Source organism: Poecile atricapillus, chromosome W (assembly GCF_030490865.1).
Source record: "Poecile atricapillus isolate bPoeAtr1 chromosome W, bPoeAtr1.hap1, whole genome shotgun sequence".
In the NCBI taxonomy this organism is placed as follows: domain Eukaryota; kingdom Metazoa; phylum Chordata; class Aves; order Passeriformes; family Paridae; genus Poecile; species Poecile atricapillus.
This window is the reverse complement of record NC_081288.1, coordinates 41583989-41604233: the sequence shown is the minus strand read 5'-3', so window position 1 is coordinate 41604233 and position 20245 is coordinate 41583989. Positions and strand designations below refer to the sequence as shown.

At 45.8% G+C, this 20245-nt stretch overlaps 2 protein-coding genes across 2 annotated transcripts in view; one reads left to right on the top strand and one right to left on the bottom strand.

The window, feature by feature from the left end:
• The first annotated feature begins 1114 nt into the window (after positions 1-1114).
• LOC131591411 (calcium-activated potassium channel subunit beta-4-like) lies at positions 1115-19141 on the top strand. The gene is made up of 3 exons (XM_058862076.1): positions 1115-1519; positions 10559-10686; positions 18238-19141. Exons 1-3 carry the CDS (start codon positions 1181-1183, stop codon positions 18404-18406), a joined length of 636 nt encoding a protein of 211 aa, XP_058718059.1. The 5' UTR covers positions 1115-1180; the 3' UTR covers positions 18407-19141.
• Positions 18230-20245, bottom strand: part of LOC131591410 (receptor-type tyrosine-protein phosphatase beta-like) — a 78140-nt gene continuing 76124 nt past the window's right edge. Inside the window, exon 35 of the mRNA XM_058862072.1 lies at positions 18230-18365. Coding sequence (XP_058718055.1) covers positions 18330-18365 — 36 coding nt within the window. The 3' untranslated portion in view covers positions 18230-18329. The remainder of the gene's footprint in view (positions 18366-20245) is intronic.

The window sequence follows — 20245 nt, the reverse complement described above, 5'->3', positions numbered from 1 at the left end:
TGTGCAAGCAAGGCCAGTATTTGCATCCATCTGTATTCATGGCACAGTGTGGACTCTTAATAGCCCTCCTGCCAAACCGCGCTCCAATAGTCCATTTGGAGAACGTATGGATCAGCTTCATTTATAAAAGTTTGACATTGCACTCTGCAGCAGGGAAGTGATTGAAAAAGGGAAGTGCTATTTCCCAAACTTCTTCTGTGTTTCTATACCTTCTTGTCTGCTGTGTCATCAAGTTCAGCTATCAGCTCTGAGGCTCACATTTTGTTCTACCTAATTGCCTGTGATAAAGACGACAGAATACAAATATAAGTATTGCTTATGGTACTTTGGCACCGAAGAGTTCGTTGTGTTGCCACAGTGGGAAATGCTGGGTAATAACCAAACTGTATTTGCTAAATAAATATATTTTCTTGAATCAGCTGCTTTTCTTGCAAAGCTGCTTGGAAGAGACCACTTCTTAGGGTGAACCTTCAACCTTCAATACTTCCTGTTCAAACCAATTCCTGTGTGTGATAGCTATCATCTTGCTCATCTCTTATCTCTGTCCCTGCTGTGCAGATGCTGGTTTTGGGGCTGGCCAGAACACTTTTATCCTGCACCCCACAAAAGTTACCATCTGGCCAATTCTCATTATGTCCCTTTTCAATTAATAAGGTGAAAATAGAAGCTGCCTTCTCACATGTAGATATTTAATTCCTTTAATTTCAGATTCCTCCTGTGTAGATAGAGACGTTGCAGACTTTGATGCCTTGGGGTACTGAGCAGGACTTCAAGCAACATCTCCAGGATTTAACCAAGCCAGTGATGAGATGTTGCCTTAGAGGGGCGCCACAATGCACCCAAAGGACCCTACCCACCCACCCTCTTCCAGATACTGTACATTGCATGATGGTACCCAGTATTAATCCGGACTAGCCCTCCACACAGCAAATCTCCAGAGTCAGATAATCCCGTTGCAAGCTGTCCCTTTCCACCCCCGGAGGGCCCTGAATTAGGTCAGACGGGATTAAATTTGCATTTTTTTTTTATTTTCTTTTTTTTTTTTTTTTTTTTTTTTTTGCGTGCTAGTTACACGCACAGTCAGCCTCGGAGGAGGCGGGGAGGGAGGCGGGGAGCGGCGGGAGCTTTAGCCGATGGCAGTGGCTGATGCCCGGCGGCGGATGCCAGCGGCAGCCGGGCGATGGCGAGGAGCCGGGCGGCTTACGAGTACACGGAGGCGGAGGACAAGAGCATGCGGCTGGGTTTCCTCCTCATCGCCGCCGGCTTGCTTTCCCTCTTGGGTTTGGGCTGTTGCTGGCTTCGCCCGGCGCTGCAGGAGCGGGGCGGCGGCGGCTCCGCCAACTGCACGGTGCTGGCGGTGCGGCAGCTGGGGGAGCGCTTCGCCTGCACCTTCTCCTGCGGGGCCGCCTGCCGCGGCACCGCCCGCTACCCCTGCCTGCAGGTCCTGGTCCGCACCTCCCGCTCCTCCGCACCCGCCCTGCTCCACGAGGATGAGCGGCAGCTGCGCACCAACCCCAAGGTGAGACCCGCGGACGCCCTCCTCTCCCAAAATGCGGGGCGGTGGTCCCGTGGTGGTGCCCATTCACCGCTCCTGGCGCCCGCCCTTCTGTTCGGTGCGGGGTTTTCTCCTTTGGGAGGTGGTAAGTGAAGCGCGGGAGCATCCGTCCGAAATGCCGCTCTGCTTGTTGCTCAGCAAAAAGTAGTGTATCTAGTATGTCTCTCTATATAAACATACTATACACTCTACATCTTTATCTATATATTGTGTTTATATATATATACAGAGAGATAGAGATACATATAGATATATATATAGAGAGAGCATCTCAGGGAAGGTCTAGGCTCGATACTAGGAAAAGGTTTTTCACCCAGCGGGTGTTTGAGCACTGGAACAGGCTCCCCAAGGAAGTGGTCACAGCACCAAAGCAGAGTTCAAGAAGCGTTTGCTCTCAAACCCATGGTGTGACTCTTGGGGCTGTCCTGTGCCGGGCCAGGAGCTGGTCTTGATCATCAGAGTGGGCACCTTCTAAATCGGGATAATTTCTGACTCTGTATAGCACAGTATAACACACTGTGTATAACGTATAGTGTACTATATAGTGTATTACACTGTAGTGTATACTAAGTGTGATTCGTGCACACACCCACACCCACACCCACACACGCTTCTCCGCGCCCAGCCCTTTTCCCAGTCCGTCCCGCCGCGCCCGGAGCGCAGCTGGCAGGCGGCAGAGCAGGGACAGCGGCCGAGGCTCCGCTGCCGTTCCCCGGCCCGGCCCGCCGGAGCCCCGGGACGGCCGTGGGGAGACAAGGAGAAACTCCTGTTGCCGGCGGGGAGGTCCGTGTGCTCGGGCAGTGCTGCGCTGCGCGTCCCGGAGGGTGAGGGGCTTCCCAGTGCCGCTCCCCAAAGCGCACGGAGGAATGTTAATGGAGCCGCTGCTGGCGGGGCGCTGGGGAAGGGGCTGCACCAGAACAGAAGTTTCCTCCGTGCTGTTTTGATTCTTAAACTCCTCCATCACCTACACGAAAAAGGACCAAATGAAGAATCTGTGAAAGTTGCATCTTCCAGCAAGCTGGGGAAGTCTGAAGGCAATGTGTGACTTGTGCTTTCTCTTTCTTTAAAGGCAGTTATTCTGCCTTCTCCTTTGTTTTTTTATGCTGTGTAAAGATGGTCTTGACAGCACAGACCTGAGTGGAGGAGATCTTACTAAGCAGTTTGAAGAATTAAAAAAATGCTTTGGAATCCTCCTACTCCTGAAAGAATTTGAAATTGGGAGTGTACTGGAGAGGGAAATTTCAGCTCTTTGACCGAGATGTGGATGTACCATAGTGCCAAGGGCTAAGGGCTCTGTTTGCAGGGCTGGGAAGCGTGCTTGGGTGTCCAGCTGGGATGTGCAGCCTCACATCTCCTCAGTCATACTTGTGCTGGTGTGCTCCATCCCTTGGAAGGCAGGTGAAGTTTCACACTCAGGGCTTGAGGGTTGGTTTTATCCCCTTGGCAGCTTGGAAAGGTGGTTGGGGTAAAAATCAGCAGAGTAAGTAGCAGGATGGGAAATCTGACAGCATTTGGATTAAATTGCTGGCACTGCTCAGAGGTGATGAGTGATTGAAGCTGCAGTGCTGGATGGAGCCTGATCGCAAAGCAGATGAAGCGCTGGACTGTGAGGGAGCTTTGCAAATCTTTTCCTGGGAGCGCTGCTGCCAGGCTCCCTGTGGAGAGGGCTGTGGTGGCAGAGGTGTGCCAGGAGTGCCCTGGCTGTCCGAGCTGCAGGACTTCTCTAAACATCTCTCCATTTGCAGGTGGGCAGGGGGGAGCTGGTAAAATGCAGGAGAAAAGTCACCCCTTTGCTATGGGGTGAAGAGGAGGTGGCTCTGCAGAAGGTGCAGTGTGGCTCTCCCCGAGCACAGCCTATGGCTCTTGTGGCCATCTCCAGCAAGGAGAGGAGCTGGGAGAAGGGAGGGGAGTGCTGGCTGCCAGCAGAATCCCAGGGCTCAGCAACTCTGGCAACATCTGCAGGTTCAGCAGCAGCTTTCAAACTGGACCATGACGGCAATACCTTTCTGAGTAGTCTAAGTGTTTTGTTTTGTTTTGGGTTTGCTTCTTAACCCTATTTTCTTCTGCATTTCTGGAAGTGTGGTGGGAAGAGAAGGGTTGCACCTGCCCAAGGGCTGAATTGAAATTGCAGGGAGACACTCTGAGCTTCAGAAGTAATGTCTGTAAATGTCACTCAGAAAGCTATTTTTATTTAACAAAACTCTTAATAACAACAGGGCTGTTGGCAGTGTGTGGTACTTTCCTGCTTTTACAAATATAATCTGTATCCTTTACCTTCCACCTTGCATCTCTAGGTGTGGGCTGTTTACCCTGGGATATTGATTGCTGAGAATTAAATCTGATTTACCAGATGTGATCAAGCAGAAAGGATGCATTTTTTTGATGTAACAGTACTCTTTGGTAGTAATTGAATTTATCTCAGTGGAAAACTCTGTAGAAAAAAATGTGCTCTAATTATTTTCTCTACTTTAAGAAGCTTATGTAAAACAAATACAAAATAAGAAGAAAAGTTGGTTAGGTCTCATCAAGAGAACATACCTTTCTAAGGGACTGAACTCTGTATCTGTTGCTTTGGTTCTCCTATTTTTTCCCTAGTTCAACATCTGCAGATCCAAACAGTTATATTCTCCTTTAATGCTTGATTTAAAATCTCACTGTTTTTAAAAGCTTTCAGGATTTTATGCTGAAATACATTAGTTAGAGCCACAGAGCAGGAATCTGCTGGATTTAATGCTCTGGATCCTGTATGTATTTATGAACAAACACTTAGAGATCTGTTTAACCCTTCCTGTTTCCATCACATTTTTGCACTATGCTTCCCTGTGTTCATGCACTTAGATGTACAGATAACATGTTAATCTGTTCCAACTAGCTAAAAGGGGAAAAAAAGACCAATTTTGTTTTGAACTGTTTTAAAATGTTACTTTCTCCTTGCATTTCTTTGTAGGGTAGCAGTTTTTCCCTGTAAATCAATAGTGTGGAACAGACATAGCTCTGGCTCCTTACAACACACAACAATACTAAATCAGTTGGCAGCTTCACTCCCCCCAAAAATCCCCAGCATATTTGATTAAAAATCTACTTTCTGTAGTGGAGTGGGCTGACATACAAACATATCACAGATATGAATGTCTGTTCTAGTGAGGAAAAACCTTTTTCTAGATGCAGGAAAAAAAATTTTTTTTCTTCTCTTGCTTTCTAAGATAATCACCTCATTGTGCAGCCCAGGATTCATTTTAGCTCTTAAAAGATTATATAGCTGGGTCAGAGTTAATCCAGGAATGTATATATAAAGCACCGGACACGATTACATTTGTGTTCAGTCTGAGTGATCTGTGGATTTTATTTTTTTTTAATTTTTATTTTTTGATTGCTGTCTCAGAGGAAGAAATTTATTGGAGTGACAGTAGCATTTCTTCAGCTGTCTTGATGGCAATAATAATCTCTGAGATAAGGCTTAAGAGGGATTAATTCCAAAGTCAATTTGCCACTATCACTCTCCGGCCATCGGGTACGCCGGTGGCGCATACAGCCAGCGCAGGGACCAGGCCATAGCTCTGCCTGGGGAAAACCACAGGGGAGTCTGTCAGCTGCTAAAAAGGTCTGATTTCTGGTGTTTTAGGCATTTCCCTTCTGACATCTGCAGTTAAGTGTAGGGTTGGAAGAAGTTGCCCCCTGTTTTGCCAAAGAAACTCTTAGGGGAGTGGCTGGTTAGACAGATGTTAGCAGCTGTGCAGCAGGACCTGGTGCTCCACATCCTTGTCCCCAGGCAAGGGAGCAAACCAGCTGCTGCCCCTTGTCTGCACTCCACACCTGCCCGTGCTCCTGTCACACTTCTCTGTAATGGCTCCACCTGACAAGCTGATGTGCAGTCATCTCTTCTGTGCTCCTGTAAATAGAATTTGGCTTAGTTTTTGGACTCTCTTAAATATGAACCATGAGGAGGTTTCATAACAAAATATAACTTCACAAAAATTTTGTGAGAGTCTGGTACCTCTGGTGAAGCATTCAGATCTGTGTTTGGGCTGGTACCTGCAACAGGCAAACTACGCAGATGCTGCCTAACAATTCCTCTGGAGGCGGGCCCAGGGGCCATGGATAAACCTTATCACCCACTCATCTCACCTGGGGCACCACTCCCTGCCTCGAGCCTCTGTGAGGGGTCAGGGTTTGATCACTCCCGGTGAGTTGTGCTGATGATGATCACCTGCACTGCCAGATGCAGGTGAAAACCAGACACAGAACTCAGCTCCAATTCCCTCAGGACACTCAGCTGGGAGGGGGAAATCTTTTGTACTAAAGATGAGCGAGTCCCCCTGCTCATGTCCTGCCCTGTGGCAGCACTTCCTCCCTCCCACACCCCGAAGGTAACCCAGTAGTGAACGGAGACACACACAAAGTCAGGAGACTCATATATTGCTTGGTGTGGTGGGTTGATCCTGGCTGGATTTCAGGTCCCCACCCAAGCTGCTGTCATCACTCCTCAGGGAGAAAAAATATAATGAAAGGCTTGTGGGTTGAGAGAAGGACAGGGAGAGATCACTCACCCTTTATCATCATGGGAAAAATAGACTTGACTCAGGGAAATTAATATGCTTTATTGCCAATTAAATCAGAGAAGGGTACTGCATAAATAAAATCAAATCTAAAAATGCCTTTCCCCTACCCATCTGTTCTTCCTGAGCTTAACTTCACTCCTGGTTTTCTTCACCTCCTCCTTCCCACCAGCACAGAGGGACAGGGAATGTGGGCTGTGGTCAGTCCATCACACATCTGCACTCCTTCCTCTTCACACTCTTTCCTTGCTCCAGTGTGGGGTCTCTCCCACAGGAGACAGTTCTCCATTACCTTCTCCAGTGTGGGTCCTTCCCACAGGCTGCAGTTCTTTATCAAGTGCTCCAACACGGGTCCCCCACAGGTTCACAGGTCCTGCCAGGACCCTGCTCCCTTGTGGGCTTCCCTCAGAGCCACAACCTCCTCTGGGCATCCCTTTGCTGTGGTGTGGGGTCCACCAGGGCTGCAGGTGGATCTCCACTCCAGCACATGTTGTGGGGCTTTTCCACACCAAACAAATGGTACATGCTCTGTCCCACAGCTCACTAGGAGCCAGGAGGATGGTCCTCCACGTGTCACTTGGAAACTGAGTTTGAAGTCATGCTCCTGAATTACCTTGGTTTGTCTTCTGTTAGGCTGAATTGCTTCTGCTTTGAGCCAGGATGTCTCTTCACATTTGAAACTTTCTCGTAGTCTACGAAGTCTGTCTATTTTTATTAAAAATATGACTGAATTTGGCAAGAATTGATCTTTGAAAAGAACAAAATGCAACCTGGAACTTAAACCACGGTCAAGAGTTCATGCATCTGTTATTTCTGTGTGATATGGAAGAATATCTGCCCTCATGAAGTGTTCAGAAAGACCAGGAATCTTCCCAGGTATCTGCAGGGAGACTGAAGTGGGAGCATCCAGCAGCAAACACAGATACAAATCCTACAAACCCTTGGTGTAAAGATGTATTAGCTGTTCACTGACATTTTTACTGCTGTCCTAGCTTGCTTTCAGTTGGCATTTGTTTATGTTTTGATGCCAGTATTTCATGCCATGTCTTGTAAGGGAGTACTACAGAATTAATGTTTCTGAAACTGCCTCTTGCCAAAGTGGATGTTATTTCACATTCATCCATCAACTCACAGTAGCAAAATTTGTGTGGATATAATTCCCTTTTATCTGCCCGATGAATCTGCTTTGGAAGGTGATAGAGCTGGTCAAGCAAAGTGCCCTAGAAGTGTGCTTGGGAGGCTGAGTAAAGAGAGATCCCCCCCCACATGCATTGGAAAGGGACAAAAAGCACCTTGGGTTGGTGGGGACTGTGCTGGCATCCTGGGGAGGCAGACAAGCTCCAGTGTTCGTGCAGCAGCTGATATATTCACACTGGGATTGCACCTTGGGTGTTTTCTGTGGCTCAAGTTCTTTATCACATTTTGTTGCTGTTTCAGGGTAGCCCCTGGGATTCATATTTGGACAGGGACCACTCCTCTCTTCAAGATTGTTAATCCTCAACAGGCTGAAGCAGTGAGGCCACATCAATTTATGGCAAGACCCCGGGTGTCTCCTTTGTGTTTTCCACATGAAGATAAAGAGGAAGAGGTAGAAATGTGTCCAGCATACTTTCTGTCCACTGGGATTGCTTGTGCAGAGAACGGTGTGAAGTTTGAATTATGGAAAGCATTCACTGTTGTGCCCAACTTCCAGGTGTCCCTCCTGTAGGCACTGGCAGTACTCCCATATGCTGTCCTGCTTTGGCAGGAGAAAATACAGAAGTGTTGACTGTAGAAACTGTCTGTGGGCCCCTTTACATCTTCCAAACTGAGAAAAATCCCTGCCCTGAAAAACTCAATTTTTAGTATCTTCATATTGAGCTAGCAGCATGGGGACTGATGGGGAAAAAATGTGAAGCACTCTGTGATGAAATGTCCTGGGAGAGTCTTAAAGCTTGATACTTGTCTTTCAGATGGACATCTCTTGGGAAAAGAGACCTCTCTGGTTGTTTCTAAGCCTGAAAGTCAGGATGGGGCTAATGAGCAGTTCACCAGGGTATGAACTTTGTGAAGGATTCAAGTAATATTTTGTGGGGGTGGAAGGTCTCTGAAGGATCCAGGGAAAGTTTAACCAGGACTGGTGGGGCGATTGCACTTTAATAGCAGAGGACAGCAGTAAGCTTAGCCAGGAGGAAGAAACATTTCAGAGGATAGAGAAAATATGTGTACTGGAGCCAGTAACACAGGAATGGGAGTTCTGAGATAGCTGAGTGAGTTTTGGCAACATAATATCTATTGGTACTCAGCTGTTTAGTCTAGCTCTGCATTTTGTGTGCTGGCTAAATAGTGGCTGGTTTGGGAGCTCTTTCTAGAGCCCCTACAAGCTGGGGGCTTGGGAAGAGCAGAGTGTGATTACAGTCAGATGTAGGCAGTGAGTGCACAACTCGTGGGATATGGTGCCATTTCCAAAGCAGGAAATGCTCCATAAAGGAAAGCATCAGAGTGGAGGAAGTGCTGGACCCCAGGCCAAGCAGGGAGGAGGGGACCATGCTGGTGCCATCAGGGGGTCAGAGCAGAGCCAGCCATGCTCTCTGCCAAATTTTCTGACTCTGCCCAGCTGCTGCACAGATGTGTTTATGCACTGGGAGTGTGGAGAGAAAAAAAGGGGGGTGTTTGATGCTTCCAAAGCGGAGAACCAAACCAGAAATTTTGCTGACCAAGGAGTATTATCTAAGACAATAACAGTATGTGATAAATCCTACATTCTGGTTTCTGAAGTACAGTGTTGTTGCTGCTCATTTCTGTCCTTCACTATCAGCATTGGGACAATCCTTGTTTAGGCTCCTGTGAACATGGAGCTAAGGGGAGCTCTGTGCCATGTCAACACCAGACAGGAGTCCATGTGAAAATGGGGATCCTTGCATGTGGAAAAAGTAGGTTTCAGTTTGGAAGCAGCAAGGAACACCTTGCAGATTCTTTCATTCTGAAGCATGCAAGACAGTGGCAGCACTTGCAAGTGCTGACAGAAGTGGTCAGATTTTACATGATCAGGGAATAAAATCCTGAGATCTCACCCTTGCTCTTGGAATGGCAAACCTTCAAGCTGTTGTATGGTGAACATGGACTTGTAGGTCTGTACATCTTCGGTACAGTATGCAGCTGGGGGCAAGGCAGGCCCCTGTGAAACCTCTGCAGAAGGAGAGGAAGCACTCACTAGGCACAGTCAGTCATGGTGATCTTTATTCTCATGTTAGAGAAGATATCGCTCTCCTTGATGTTACTGCCTTCAGGATACTGGGGAGAAATTAATGTTGTCATCATATGTGGGCCCCAAATTTAGGGGCTTCCCACACCCTTCTTCACCTGCTTCCTCAACTTTCCTAAGCAGGAGGCGTTTTAGCTACCTTCCTAGTCACTTTTTATTGTTTGCACCTCCCAATTTTAAAGGAATTAAAATTCAGCGTGTGCACCTGGAGCCTTGGCGTCCCCACGTCCTGCAGGGTGAAAAGCCTCTGTGTTATGGGAGGATCAGCTGTGTTACTCAGTGTGGTTCAGCATCTCCTGCCATGATCTCCTGTATGTATGCCTGGTAAAAACGAGAGGGATTATGCTTGGACACTGAACTCTGATAGTGTTGATACTTGATTCAGTGCACAATTTGTTTTCTGTTGTTTAACTGCCTGTGGCTAGGAATTAAGGGTGGTGTGTCAAAGACTTGGGAACAAGGTGGGTGTGGGGGTGTGGATGTGTCCCAAAGGGGAGCCTCTGAAGGCCCAGTCCCAAGGGCACCAAGTTGGGGGAGGGATTTCCCTTGATCTCTGGGCTCTGAAGCAGAGATCTGAGGATGAGATTTGCGGATAGCTCAGCTGCATGCTCAACTCTCCTTGACTTCTCTACAGCAGAAGCAGATGCTGAACCTTTCTACTGAAGCTGGGCTGTGAACCGTTTTTCTTTTTTCCTTGTGATGTAACAGTGGAAGGATACCTTCTTTGTTCAGTGGACATCAGCCAGATATCCCATCATCTGGGAAAGCTTGCTGCACTCTTTGGGTTATTTATTAGCATGGTACTTAACAAACCTTGTGATTATGTGCCTCACTGAAAATAGGAAGTTAATCAAATCTAATCCATGCAGCTGGCTAGGAATACATCAAAATGAAATGATAATTTTCACATTCATTATGCCAAACCCCAAGATGTTATGAGGTGGTTTGGTTTAAGAGTGGAACGAACATGGCAAAGCCTTTATTTTCTTTCTGAATGCTATTATATTCTTTTCCAGTACCTGCACAGAATAATTAGCAGTTGAAGTGACGATCAGCTAATATTTCTTTTCTGTTTCTTTGGAGCTTTTGTTTATTATTCTCTGTCCATTTCAGTCACGCTGGTATCATGAGGAAAGCGCAGAATAGTGATGCCCTGCGTTCCTGAGCACAGCAGTAACTCTGTTCTGCAATGTGTCTTGGCAGTGTTCATACATCCCTCCCTGTGCAAGAGACGATCAGGAGAACTCTGAGAACGTCACGTACAAGCAGAAATACTGGAAAGAGAAAGTGGGTTCTCAACCATTTACATGCTATTTTAACCAGCACTTGAGGTGAGTAATCTCCATTTGGCTAGGCAGGAGTGCTTATGCATCTGCTTAACAGCTGTCCATTGGTTCTGCTTGAAAATATATATAAATGCATGCATATGTATATACACACACAGAGACCCCCTCCAGGGCAATGTGGTTTTATCACACAGAGCTCACTGGCTCAGAACTTTGCAAGACAGCTCTGTTGATGAAAAGCTATATGGAAAGGAAAGGAATATTTTTACCACTTAAAGTAAAAATATAAAACTCGGAGAAAAGTTTTCTTTAAAACATGCCATTTTTATAGCAAAAAGCATCTTGGCTTTTAACACTCAGATGGCAGATTTCTGGTGTGGATATTAGCATTCCTTTCCTTCACAGAAAAGAAACCCTACTGTGTTCAATGGGAAAAGGGGAGATCAGTAAACACTACAAACTAACTCAGTAATTGTGTTAGAGGATTAATGGGTCAGATATGTGTAGTAAACAGCAACAGAACTTCCAGGTTTCATACATGCTTGCAGAGTAGAAAGCTGTAACCTAAAGCATCTCCCCATCTGTTTCAGTTCTTACTTTTATTGCCAGCGTTGATGTGACTTCCATGTGTGTGAGGGTGACGTGTGGTTTCCTTCCTTCACTAAACAGAAAGGGGAGGGAGTCCTTTTTCCTGTCTCTTTCTGATGGTGATAAGCCAGGAAATAAAAGGTAATGTGGCTGCAGGAGGTTAGTCCCATCCCACAAACACTTGGAAGTTAAATAGATGAGGGAATAGCTCATGACTTGCAGGTGCAATTCAGGGCTCAGTGTGGGAGTGTTGGCACCAGATATTTCAGTTCAGAAAGACAAACAGGAGGAAAACGGATGGAGAAATGCCTGACTCTCTTGTGGGTGTCCTGCTGAGTACCCTGGGGGCTTCAGGTTTGTCTTAGGCTGGCTATAATAGTTGTCTCCTTGGAGAGACTGTAGACCAAGTCAGCATGCCCAGGATGCCCAGTTTGTTGTCCCTGGTTAACTCTTTGCAGAGGGACACCACCAAGAATTTGTAGCTATTTTTTTGCCTTTAGAGGGGAAAGAAGCATTGCTTACAGCATGCAGAGGTTAAAACTTAGGGTACTCTGTATGACAACATCAGACCTTTCAGGGACCTTCTTGGGAGTCCTTTGGTCCACAAGATGCTAATGTCTGCAGCTGGTAACCAGGAGTTGAGTCATGATTTTGGTTTTTCTTGGCAGGCAGGTATTGCCTGTTCCTTGTACTCCTGAGAACTGGGACTTGAAGCACCCACTGCCCAAGTGAGCAGGAGATTCAGAAACATGGGATTGTCTGCAGGAGAAGTCATGGCTAGGATACATCTAAACTGTTGTGGAAAGTGAAAGTTAACTTTTTTAGTCAGTGGACAGATACAGGAGCCATAAATAAACGTATAAACGGACATGTTTATTTCTCTCCTGCAAAGGAGTGCAGGGTGGTGGGTGTCCAGGGCTGTGTGAGCTGATTCTCACATTACATTTTGGTGAAGCAAAGACAAAGCTTTTCTGAGGCTGCATGCTGCCTAGTGTCTGACATTTATGTAAGCTGGCACTGAGGAATTGTGCAGCACTCAGGAAGGGTTTTTTTTCCATAAAGATGCTGAATCCTATACTGCTAAAAGTTCTTGCCAGCACAATGGCTGCCTTGAAACATTGCCTTTTGCTGATCATACAACAATTCATACACAGCATAAGAGAGGCTTGCTGCCAGAGATACTAGAAGATAGACTAAGCCAAAATGTGTACACCATCTATTTTCTTCTGGAGATAGCAATGAGCTTTGTGAGATAAGTTCTGCTGACTAGGAATGTGCTTGCTTGGGTATACTTTTAGAGCAATGATGACTAAGCAAAGCAGTAAAAAGAAACCATAACAAACTGAGGGAGAAATCTGTTCCCTTCAAAACAGAAGTGTGCATATTTTCTGACAGTATTTTTTTCACTATATAGATAAGCTAACTGTTCACTGTCAGTCTGTATAAAACATATAGTAAATAGTTCCTTAGAGAATGTGGTATTTGTAATATTAATACTCTCTTTCGAAACAGCAGAATAAAATTTAGGTAAATATACAGGGGATGAATGAACATCATCTCCTCTTCATCGAATTTACTTCATCTTCATGGTCAGAACTGTTGCTGCATGCAGAGTGTACTTTTGGGTAACATCTCCCTTTCAGTTTGGTGGTTTCAGCAGGTTACTTTGAAAAGGTGTAAAAAAGGGGTGCCATGCATACAGTTCAAAGTTATACAGAAGGGATGAGAAGCAGACTCGGCAATTTCAACCATTCTTAATTCCTGTAAATGAAACTGCCCAGCAAAATTAGCTGCCTGACATTTGTCTTGGGGAACCAAAGTGCAGCTTATCCTGGAGTTCAGTGCTTAGCTGAAGAACGAGGTTTTGCTTTGCCACGTCAGGCACTCTACTGTCCCACTCTTCTCTGACAAGCTTTGGGACAAGGTGTTCAAGCTGCATGAGGAAGTTGCTTTTCTGGATCTCTGGTGAAGGTGCCTGTATGTTGACATGGTGATGCCCCAGTGTGAAGGAGACCCAGCACAGCAGAAACCAACCTTCAGTGTTTCACACTCTAAAGTAAAGGCAAATTCAGACGAAGTTCTCAGGCTGTTGCCAAAGGTTTGAGAAGGCTCTGAGCTCCAGGGTTTTGGTGCTCTGGATCTCACACCAAGGGACACACATCATGACCTCATGCAAACAAGGGCCACAGCTGCATGCCCTGAAGTGGCAGGCCTGTGGGAACAGGCAGGATGGGGGAGATCCTGTTGATTTATTTTTTCATGTTCTCATTCACATCCATGGCAAGAACAAAAAGAGAGAAACTAAGATGGCCATGAGCTCAGACCTCATTGTCTCATGCCATGCAGAGACAGGCAGAGCAAGCCGTGTCAAGTAATTTCTCCTTAGTGTCTGATTTATGTGGTGTTATTGCTTGTTAACTCTGGGTTTGTGCCACATGCAAGAACGCTCTGTGTTTCCTTTGCTGTGGCACAACAGGTGAGCCAGCCATACTTCAGCCTCCTCTGTGCTTGCTGCAGGATGCTGTACACAAATTCATCAGGGATCTGAAAAACAAACCCTGTCAAGTGATTAGTGACAGCCTGTATGTTTTTTGTGTGTCCTGCAGGGTCCCCACTTATCTCAGAATAATTATGTGTGTAAGCCAAGGGTGCCCAGGTAGTAGGGCTGCTCATCCATAAAATGTTGGAACAAAAATCTTGGTTTGATCTGTTACTCTGTTACTTCTAAATTAATTCCCTCCACCTGTGGAGCAGTGCTTGGGCCTGAGGAGGAAAGGACTTTACTGTCAGTAAGACACTGTGCTGCCTCTGCATGCAGCCATCCAGCTGAGGATCCCTGCATCTTGCAACATTAAGGGAAAAAATGACTGCTTGTCAGAGCAAAGGGATGTGAATATCCCTGGGAAAAATATAAGTGTATTGCAGACATCTTTTAATACACATTGTTTGAATACAAAAATATTTGTTAGGTTTCCCTATCCTGTGCCTGAACCTCTGTCAGTTATTGTTGTGTGGCAGAAGGTTCACAGTGTGTTTCATAAGTGATGACTGAAATGTTTATGTGCTTGTAACTTTTTGATCCTATATGACTTTTTAAAAATCCCTGCACTGCAATTCTCCCCATGTTGTTCAGTAATTGCTCTGAAGGCTCTGATGGAAGCCTGTGTTACCTGGTGTCTGCTTGAGCTACCTGGCAGAACCTAACAGGGGTGTGTTGTATTACACAACAACTAATCCAGTTAGCTCTGCTCAAAGCTCCACAAGGGTCTAGCCCTGAGCTCAAAATCCTGGTCTCACCTTTTAGGAATGAAAACAAAATTCCTTCTTCATGGTCTGTACAGTGAAAGGAACAGCTGTTTTCAGGGTTAAGGTAAAGGCTTCTTCAGGATTTTTTTTTTTCAGTTTGTTTGTTGTTTCACCCTGGGACTGCTGCTGGGCAGTGGTGGTGCAGCAGAGTGGCCATCACTGTTTGCAGCAAGAACCAGGTCTGAATGCCTGAGCATGGCTTGCAATCATTGGGGGTTTTCCCCCTTTTGTCCCACTAGGTCTTGCTCTTGCCTCTGTTGCTGTTTTATGCACAGATAACTGGTGTTAAGATTTTGGGTGCATCCCTTCAAGAAGCTTTGTATTTACTAAAAACCTGAATGGCAGCGTTGCTAGAGAGAAGAGACTGCCAATAATCAAGCTTAGGGGGAATATGCACAACCCCTCTGCCAACGTCTTTGAACTGAAGTACTATATAAAGTCACAGAGCATCTATACATTTTTTAAAGACGCTACTTACAGGAGCAAGGCAACCAATTTAATTGTATCTGCTGGTTTTCACAGGGAAAAGAAACATGTTTTTAGGCATGATGTACCTCCTTTGGGTTCAAGGTCACTGCCTCAGCACCAGGGGACTGATGCTCTTAGGCCTTCCAGCAAAGACAGGTCTCTGCCATGAGAAGTCTTCCCGTGGGGACAGAGCACCTTTTCTTTTCCATTTCCAAGTAAAGCAACAAGCCTTCAGACTGTGGGAGCAGGCAGGTCTCCTTTAAAAAAGTAGCATGAAAAGTCAAAACTTCTAGCTTTGCCAAGCAAACTGAAAGTAGTTACATTACTGTGTTTCAAGTGCCAGAATCACATAACACTCTGAATTGGAAGGCACCCCCAGGGATCACTGAATCCAGCTAATGACCCTGCACAACACCATCCCCGAGTCACACTGTGTGCCCAAGAGCATTGTCCAGTTGCTTCTTCAGCTCAGTCAGGCTTGGTGCTGTGACGCTTCCCTGGAGAGCCTGTTCCAGTGCCCAGCCACACTCTGGGTGAAGAACCTTTTTCTAATCTCCAACCTGAACCTCCCCTGACGACCTGAGGCCATTCCCTTGGGTTCTGTCACTGTGCACCACAGAGCAGAGATCAGTGCCTGCCCCTCCTCTTCCCCTTGAGAGGAACTACAATGAGGTCTCTCCTCAATCTTCTCCACACTGAACAAAGTGACCTCAGCCGCTCCTCACCAAGGCTTCCCCTCAAGGCCCTTCACCATCCTCATGGCCCTCCTTTGGACTCTCTCCAACACCTTAACATCTTTCTTATATTGTGGCACCCAAAACTGCCCACAGCAATCAAGGTGAGGCCACACCAGTGTGCAGGGACTCTTGCTGTACCTAAAAATAGCAGTAATACCCATCTAAAGTGAAACCTCAGCTCAAGACTTACTTAAAGGCTTTGTCTTTGATTCTTTTCCACAATGGAAACTTTTTTAAATTACTAAGTCACAATCACATCTATAATGGGTGTTTGACATCCATCACTGCTACCTTTGGTACCTATGGTTTTCAAAACATTTAAGATTCAGTCAAAAGGATGTCTTCCTTTCCTCAATCACACTTTCTTTCCTTTAATTGAATCCAGTTCTCTAGGTTTTTGCTTGTCCCTTATTTTTGAACTAACATCTGCTTAAAAAAAAAATGCTTAAAATTCAATGTCACTAATAAGTTCAGAGCTGTGAAGACTGAGTGTTGCCTACTTATGGCCTCCTTGCCAATTAGCACTCTGTTATTCACAGGTGATGACACAGTAACTGTGAGGGAGCAGGTTCAAACCTCCTGTGAAAGGATTTCTCTGTTCAGGTGCACAGGTTAGTGAGTTTGCACCCATAAAATTAATACCGCTTTATTCAATTTATAATCTCAACCTGTGCCTGCTTATATATCTGGAGAATTTTGGTTGTGCAGAATTCACGCATTCGACTGCTGAATACACCTGAGATTCTTTTGATATCTTTTTATGCTGCTGAATTTCAAACTTTATATAGCAGGGCTGCTCACAATCAGAGTTTTATTCTGCTCCTAACTACAGAAACAAAGAGAGATGCATGGTGCTGGCCTTGGGGACTTTCAGGCTGGCACAGTGCAGAGGATTCTCCACACAGCAATTTTGGGTGAGAGACCCCCAAATGCAAATGCAGGTGTAATTAAATCTGGCATCAGACATAGCTTTGGCAGTCTGGCTCCAGTAGCTCCTTAAGGATGGATAACACTGTAGATTTGCAAGCATCTCCATTCAATGTCTCACTGAAGGAAAAAGAGTTCCTCCTTTATCCCTGACAGAGAATTATTTCTTAGTGCTACTTTCTGGTCAGGACAAAGCTATCGTGAGAGAGACAGCACAGTCATTGAACATGTATCTGCTCCCATGTGCCACTGTGCAAGGAGACCTTGATTCCCTGGACATTTTGGATGAGCCTGGGTTGCCAGGATTTCAGGCTGTGAGGTTTGTTGCTCCAAGAAGTGAGAGTCAGGTGGTGTTGGCCAAGTGACATGCGATGGGAGTGATCAATATAAGTGAGGACCAACGTGAGTCAAGACTATAGATATTTTTATAATTGGAGAAAGTCTGTTTCTCTCCTTTACAGATGGTTTTCCAGCAGACTGCGTGTCTCTGGCTGTAGATCGGAAAGCAAGAGCAAAACGCAAATGCTGCAAGATTAATTTAATAACTATTAAACTGCAAGGGAGAGCAGAAAGAGCCAGAGCTGAGGAAAACCTGCCATCACATTTCCCAAACAACATCCCAGACTTGGAAGAGGCAGATGGACAACACATCTTTCAGACACGTGGCACAGATAAATTTCCAAATGTCTCGAGATGCGTCCACCTGCAATTCTCCTGCTCCCTCTGTTTCCCTTTGGAAATGCATAAACCTGTCACAGACCCCACCAGTATTAGATGCTGCTGGTGGAGGCAAGGAGGTTCAGACCTTCGTGGGAGTCTTGCCAAGCTGTCCCTGTAGGAGCTGCTGAGTCTCCTGAGGCACTGCTGTCTGCAGCCCCAAATCACAGCTCATTGCTGAAACAGCCACTGCTGGGAAGGAGCTGAGTTGGGAGCCTTGGACACCCCGGGGCAGGCTGCAGTCCTTGTGGGGATAGATTTTGTGCAGGCTGCTGCCTTCCAGTGCAGCTGGGCTAGCCTGGGCCACCAGCTCCCTGCCCAGACCCAAACCACAGCCAGGGCTTGCTTCCTCAGGAGCCTCCATGTACCCCATGGACACAGCAGTGCTCAAAGCTAACACAAAGCTTTAATTACTGTTTAAATCCATTTCACGGGGCCTGATAACATTTGAGGTAGAAATGCTGTATAAATGTATAAATGCTGCCTGGTACTGTGTGTTAGCCAGAGTGGTTTTGCAATCCATGGTCACTGTGACGCTGTATCTCTCATGGCTGTCTGTGATGACTTCATTCTCTGGAAGATGTAAAGCACCAACACTTTTTTATTTTTTAAATCCAAATGAACCTGTTAGCCTGTAAACACTGCAAGTGGAAAGCTCTCACAATCTGCCATGAATGCTGGTGGCAAAAGTCAAATGCAAGCAGTGGATGAAATGGTCCACTTAGCCATTTTCTAACACTTTGGCAAATAAAGCATCTTTACTCTTACCATGTTAGATGACTCCCACTTATGATGAATTGATGATATTATATTGATTTCTATTTTCTCCATCTTCTGTTCCTCCTCTTCACAGGCCGGATGATGTGATGCTGAAGCGCACCCATGATGAGACTGTTCTCTTGCACTGCTTCCTCTGGCCTGTGGTGACTTTCCTGGTTGGAGTCCTCATTGTGGTCCTGACCATCTGTGCCAAGAGCTTGGCTGTCAGGGCAGAGGCAATAAAAAAGAAGAAGCATTTGTGAGTGGCAAGGCTGCTCATGGAAAAGAAAAACCTGCAAGACGGTCTCAGGTGGGGCAACCTGACACCCCTGCAGGGGCACCCGGCTGCGTCTCCTTCCAGGCTCTGATCTGTGGTGGAGTTGCTCTTGTCTCAGGATTGTTCTTGGGAGATTGCCCCAATTGGGAAATGCCAGCTAAATGCTTCTTCTGCTATGGCACTAAATAAGTATATTCTACCAAAAACAAAGAGAAAATCTACATGCATCAAATATGCTGTACACTGCACCAAATATCCTGTGTGCTGTTAGTGCTGAAGAGCAGCTACCCAGAAATTGAGACTGTTTATAAAACTCCCTGATGATGTTACTTTCATCTCCACAAAGTGATCTTTGCTAATGTTTAATATTAAATATTTAAAATATTTACTTTAGATAGAACATATTTCCAAAATAATAAAATTTGATTGTTTTGATGGTTTTAACTTTTGGGTTTTTTGTGGGGTTTTTTTTTGGTTGTCGTTTTTGTGGGGTTTTTTTCTTTTTCTTTTTCTTTTTCTTTTTTTTTTAAGCTGTAAGGCAAACGTAACATTGTGCTGATTTGGTTTTTTTTCTGCTGTGTAGAACTTAATTTTAAAATTCAAACTTTACTTTCTGTTTAGACAAAATCTGTCATCATTGCCCATTCACTGTGATGAAATGTAGAAATCTCTCAGAAATACTTCTAAAAAAAATGAAACATTATTGGAAAAGATGATTAAATACTGGATCTAACTTTATTGCCTCAGTGGTATTCAGTCCCTACAGTTTTTCTTGTCCCCTCTCAGATATCCTCTTCACAAATGCTCCAGGTGCAAGGAGCAGGAATTTTACAGTAATGGTTTTACATGAATATGTTTTACCAGCATCTTGCCCAAATAGTGCCTGAGTGCTTGCTGAGGAGAGCCTGTGTTCTTGCTGTGGCTCACACCAGCAGAGAAGGACATCAACTCCTTGTAGGGCTGTGGGTGTTTGCTGCTGAAGTGCCTATCCCAGTCACAGCAGCTCCACGAAGGCCCCTCCGCAGGATGCTCCAGGGAACACACGGCAGTGTGGCCCTGGAGTCCTGCTGGGTCTGCTTTCTCTGCTTGCCCAGCTCCTTGCTGTGTGTGATGGGAGTACCAGCTCCAGTCCACTTGCTCAGCACAGAGAGTTCCATATCCCTGGCAGTCTCCCAGAGCACATTTTTGTGTGCCATAGTCAGGGGCTGGGGCCAGAGCAGTTTCATGGCACTTGTCATTGTCCCCACAGGGCTGGCCCCCCCTGGGACCAGCTGTGCAGCTTGGCAGCACTGGCGTGCAGCAAAAAAGAAAAACCATGTGGCTCGGGCAGGAAAGTGAGTGATTACTGGCAAAGCACTTTAATCTACATTAACAATTCTGCAATTCTGAACATACTGTGCACTGTGCTAATCTCTGATATTCTTAGTATTATGTGTAAATACCTTGGGGTTTATTGTGATTTTAACACATAGCAGAAAAATTTCCTGAGGATGAGAAAAGTGCTAGATTTGAAAGCCTGAAAGCTTAGTTGGCACAAAAGCATGATAACAAACCTGCTTGTATTGCCCAGTGTCCTTTTCAGATTAATTATGTTGTCTGTTTTAGAACTGATTTCCCTAAGAACTCTTGGACACACTGTGGTGCCCAGTGATGAAGGTGATGCATGGCAAAGGCAGCAGAGTGACTGGAGGTCATTCACTGCTTCCCTGTGACTTTTGGAGTGTCCTCTGGTCCCAGTCCACACTGGGATAGCTGTTTCTTCAACGCAAGTTAAGGAAATATGTTTGTAGGGGCAGGAATTTGATGCTTCTTGGCACATTACTCC

What these genes read in the sequence shown, in the direction of transcription:
- LOC131591411 (XM_058862076.1), top strand. Translation starts at nt 1,181, where the DNA reads ATGGCGAGGAGCCGGGCGGCTTACGAGTACACGGAGGCGGAGGACAAG. An exon ending in AGCTGCGCACCAACCCCAAG is followed by an intron (nt 1,520 to 10,558) that starts GTGAGACCCGCG and finishes GTGTCTTGGCAG; the next exon opens with TGTTCATACATCCCTCCCTG. An exon ending in TATTTTAACCAGCACTTGAG is followed by an intron (nt 10,687 to 18,237) that starts GTGAGTAATCTC and finishes TCCTCTTCACAG; the next exon opens with GCCGGATGATGTGATGCTGA.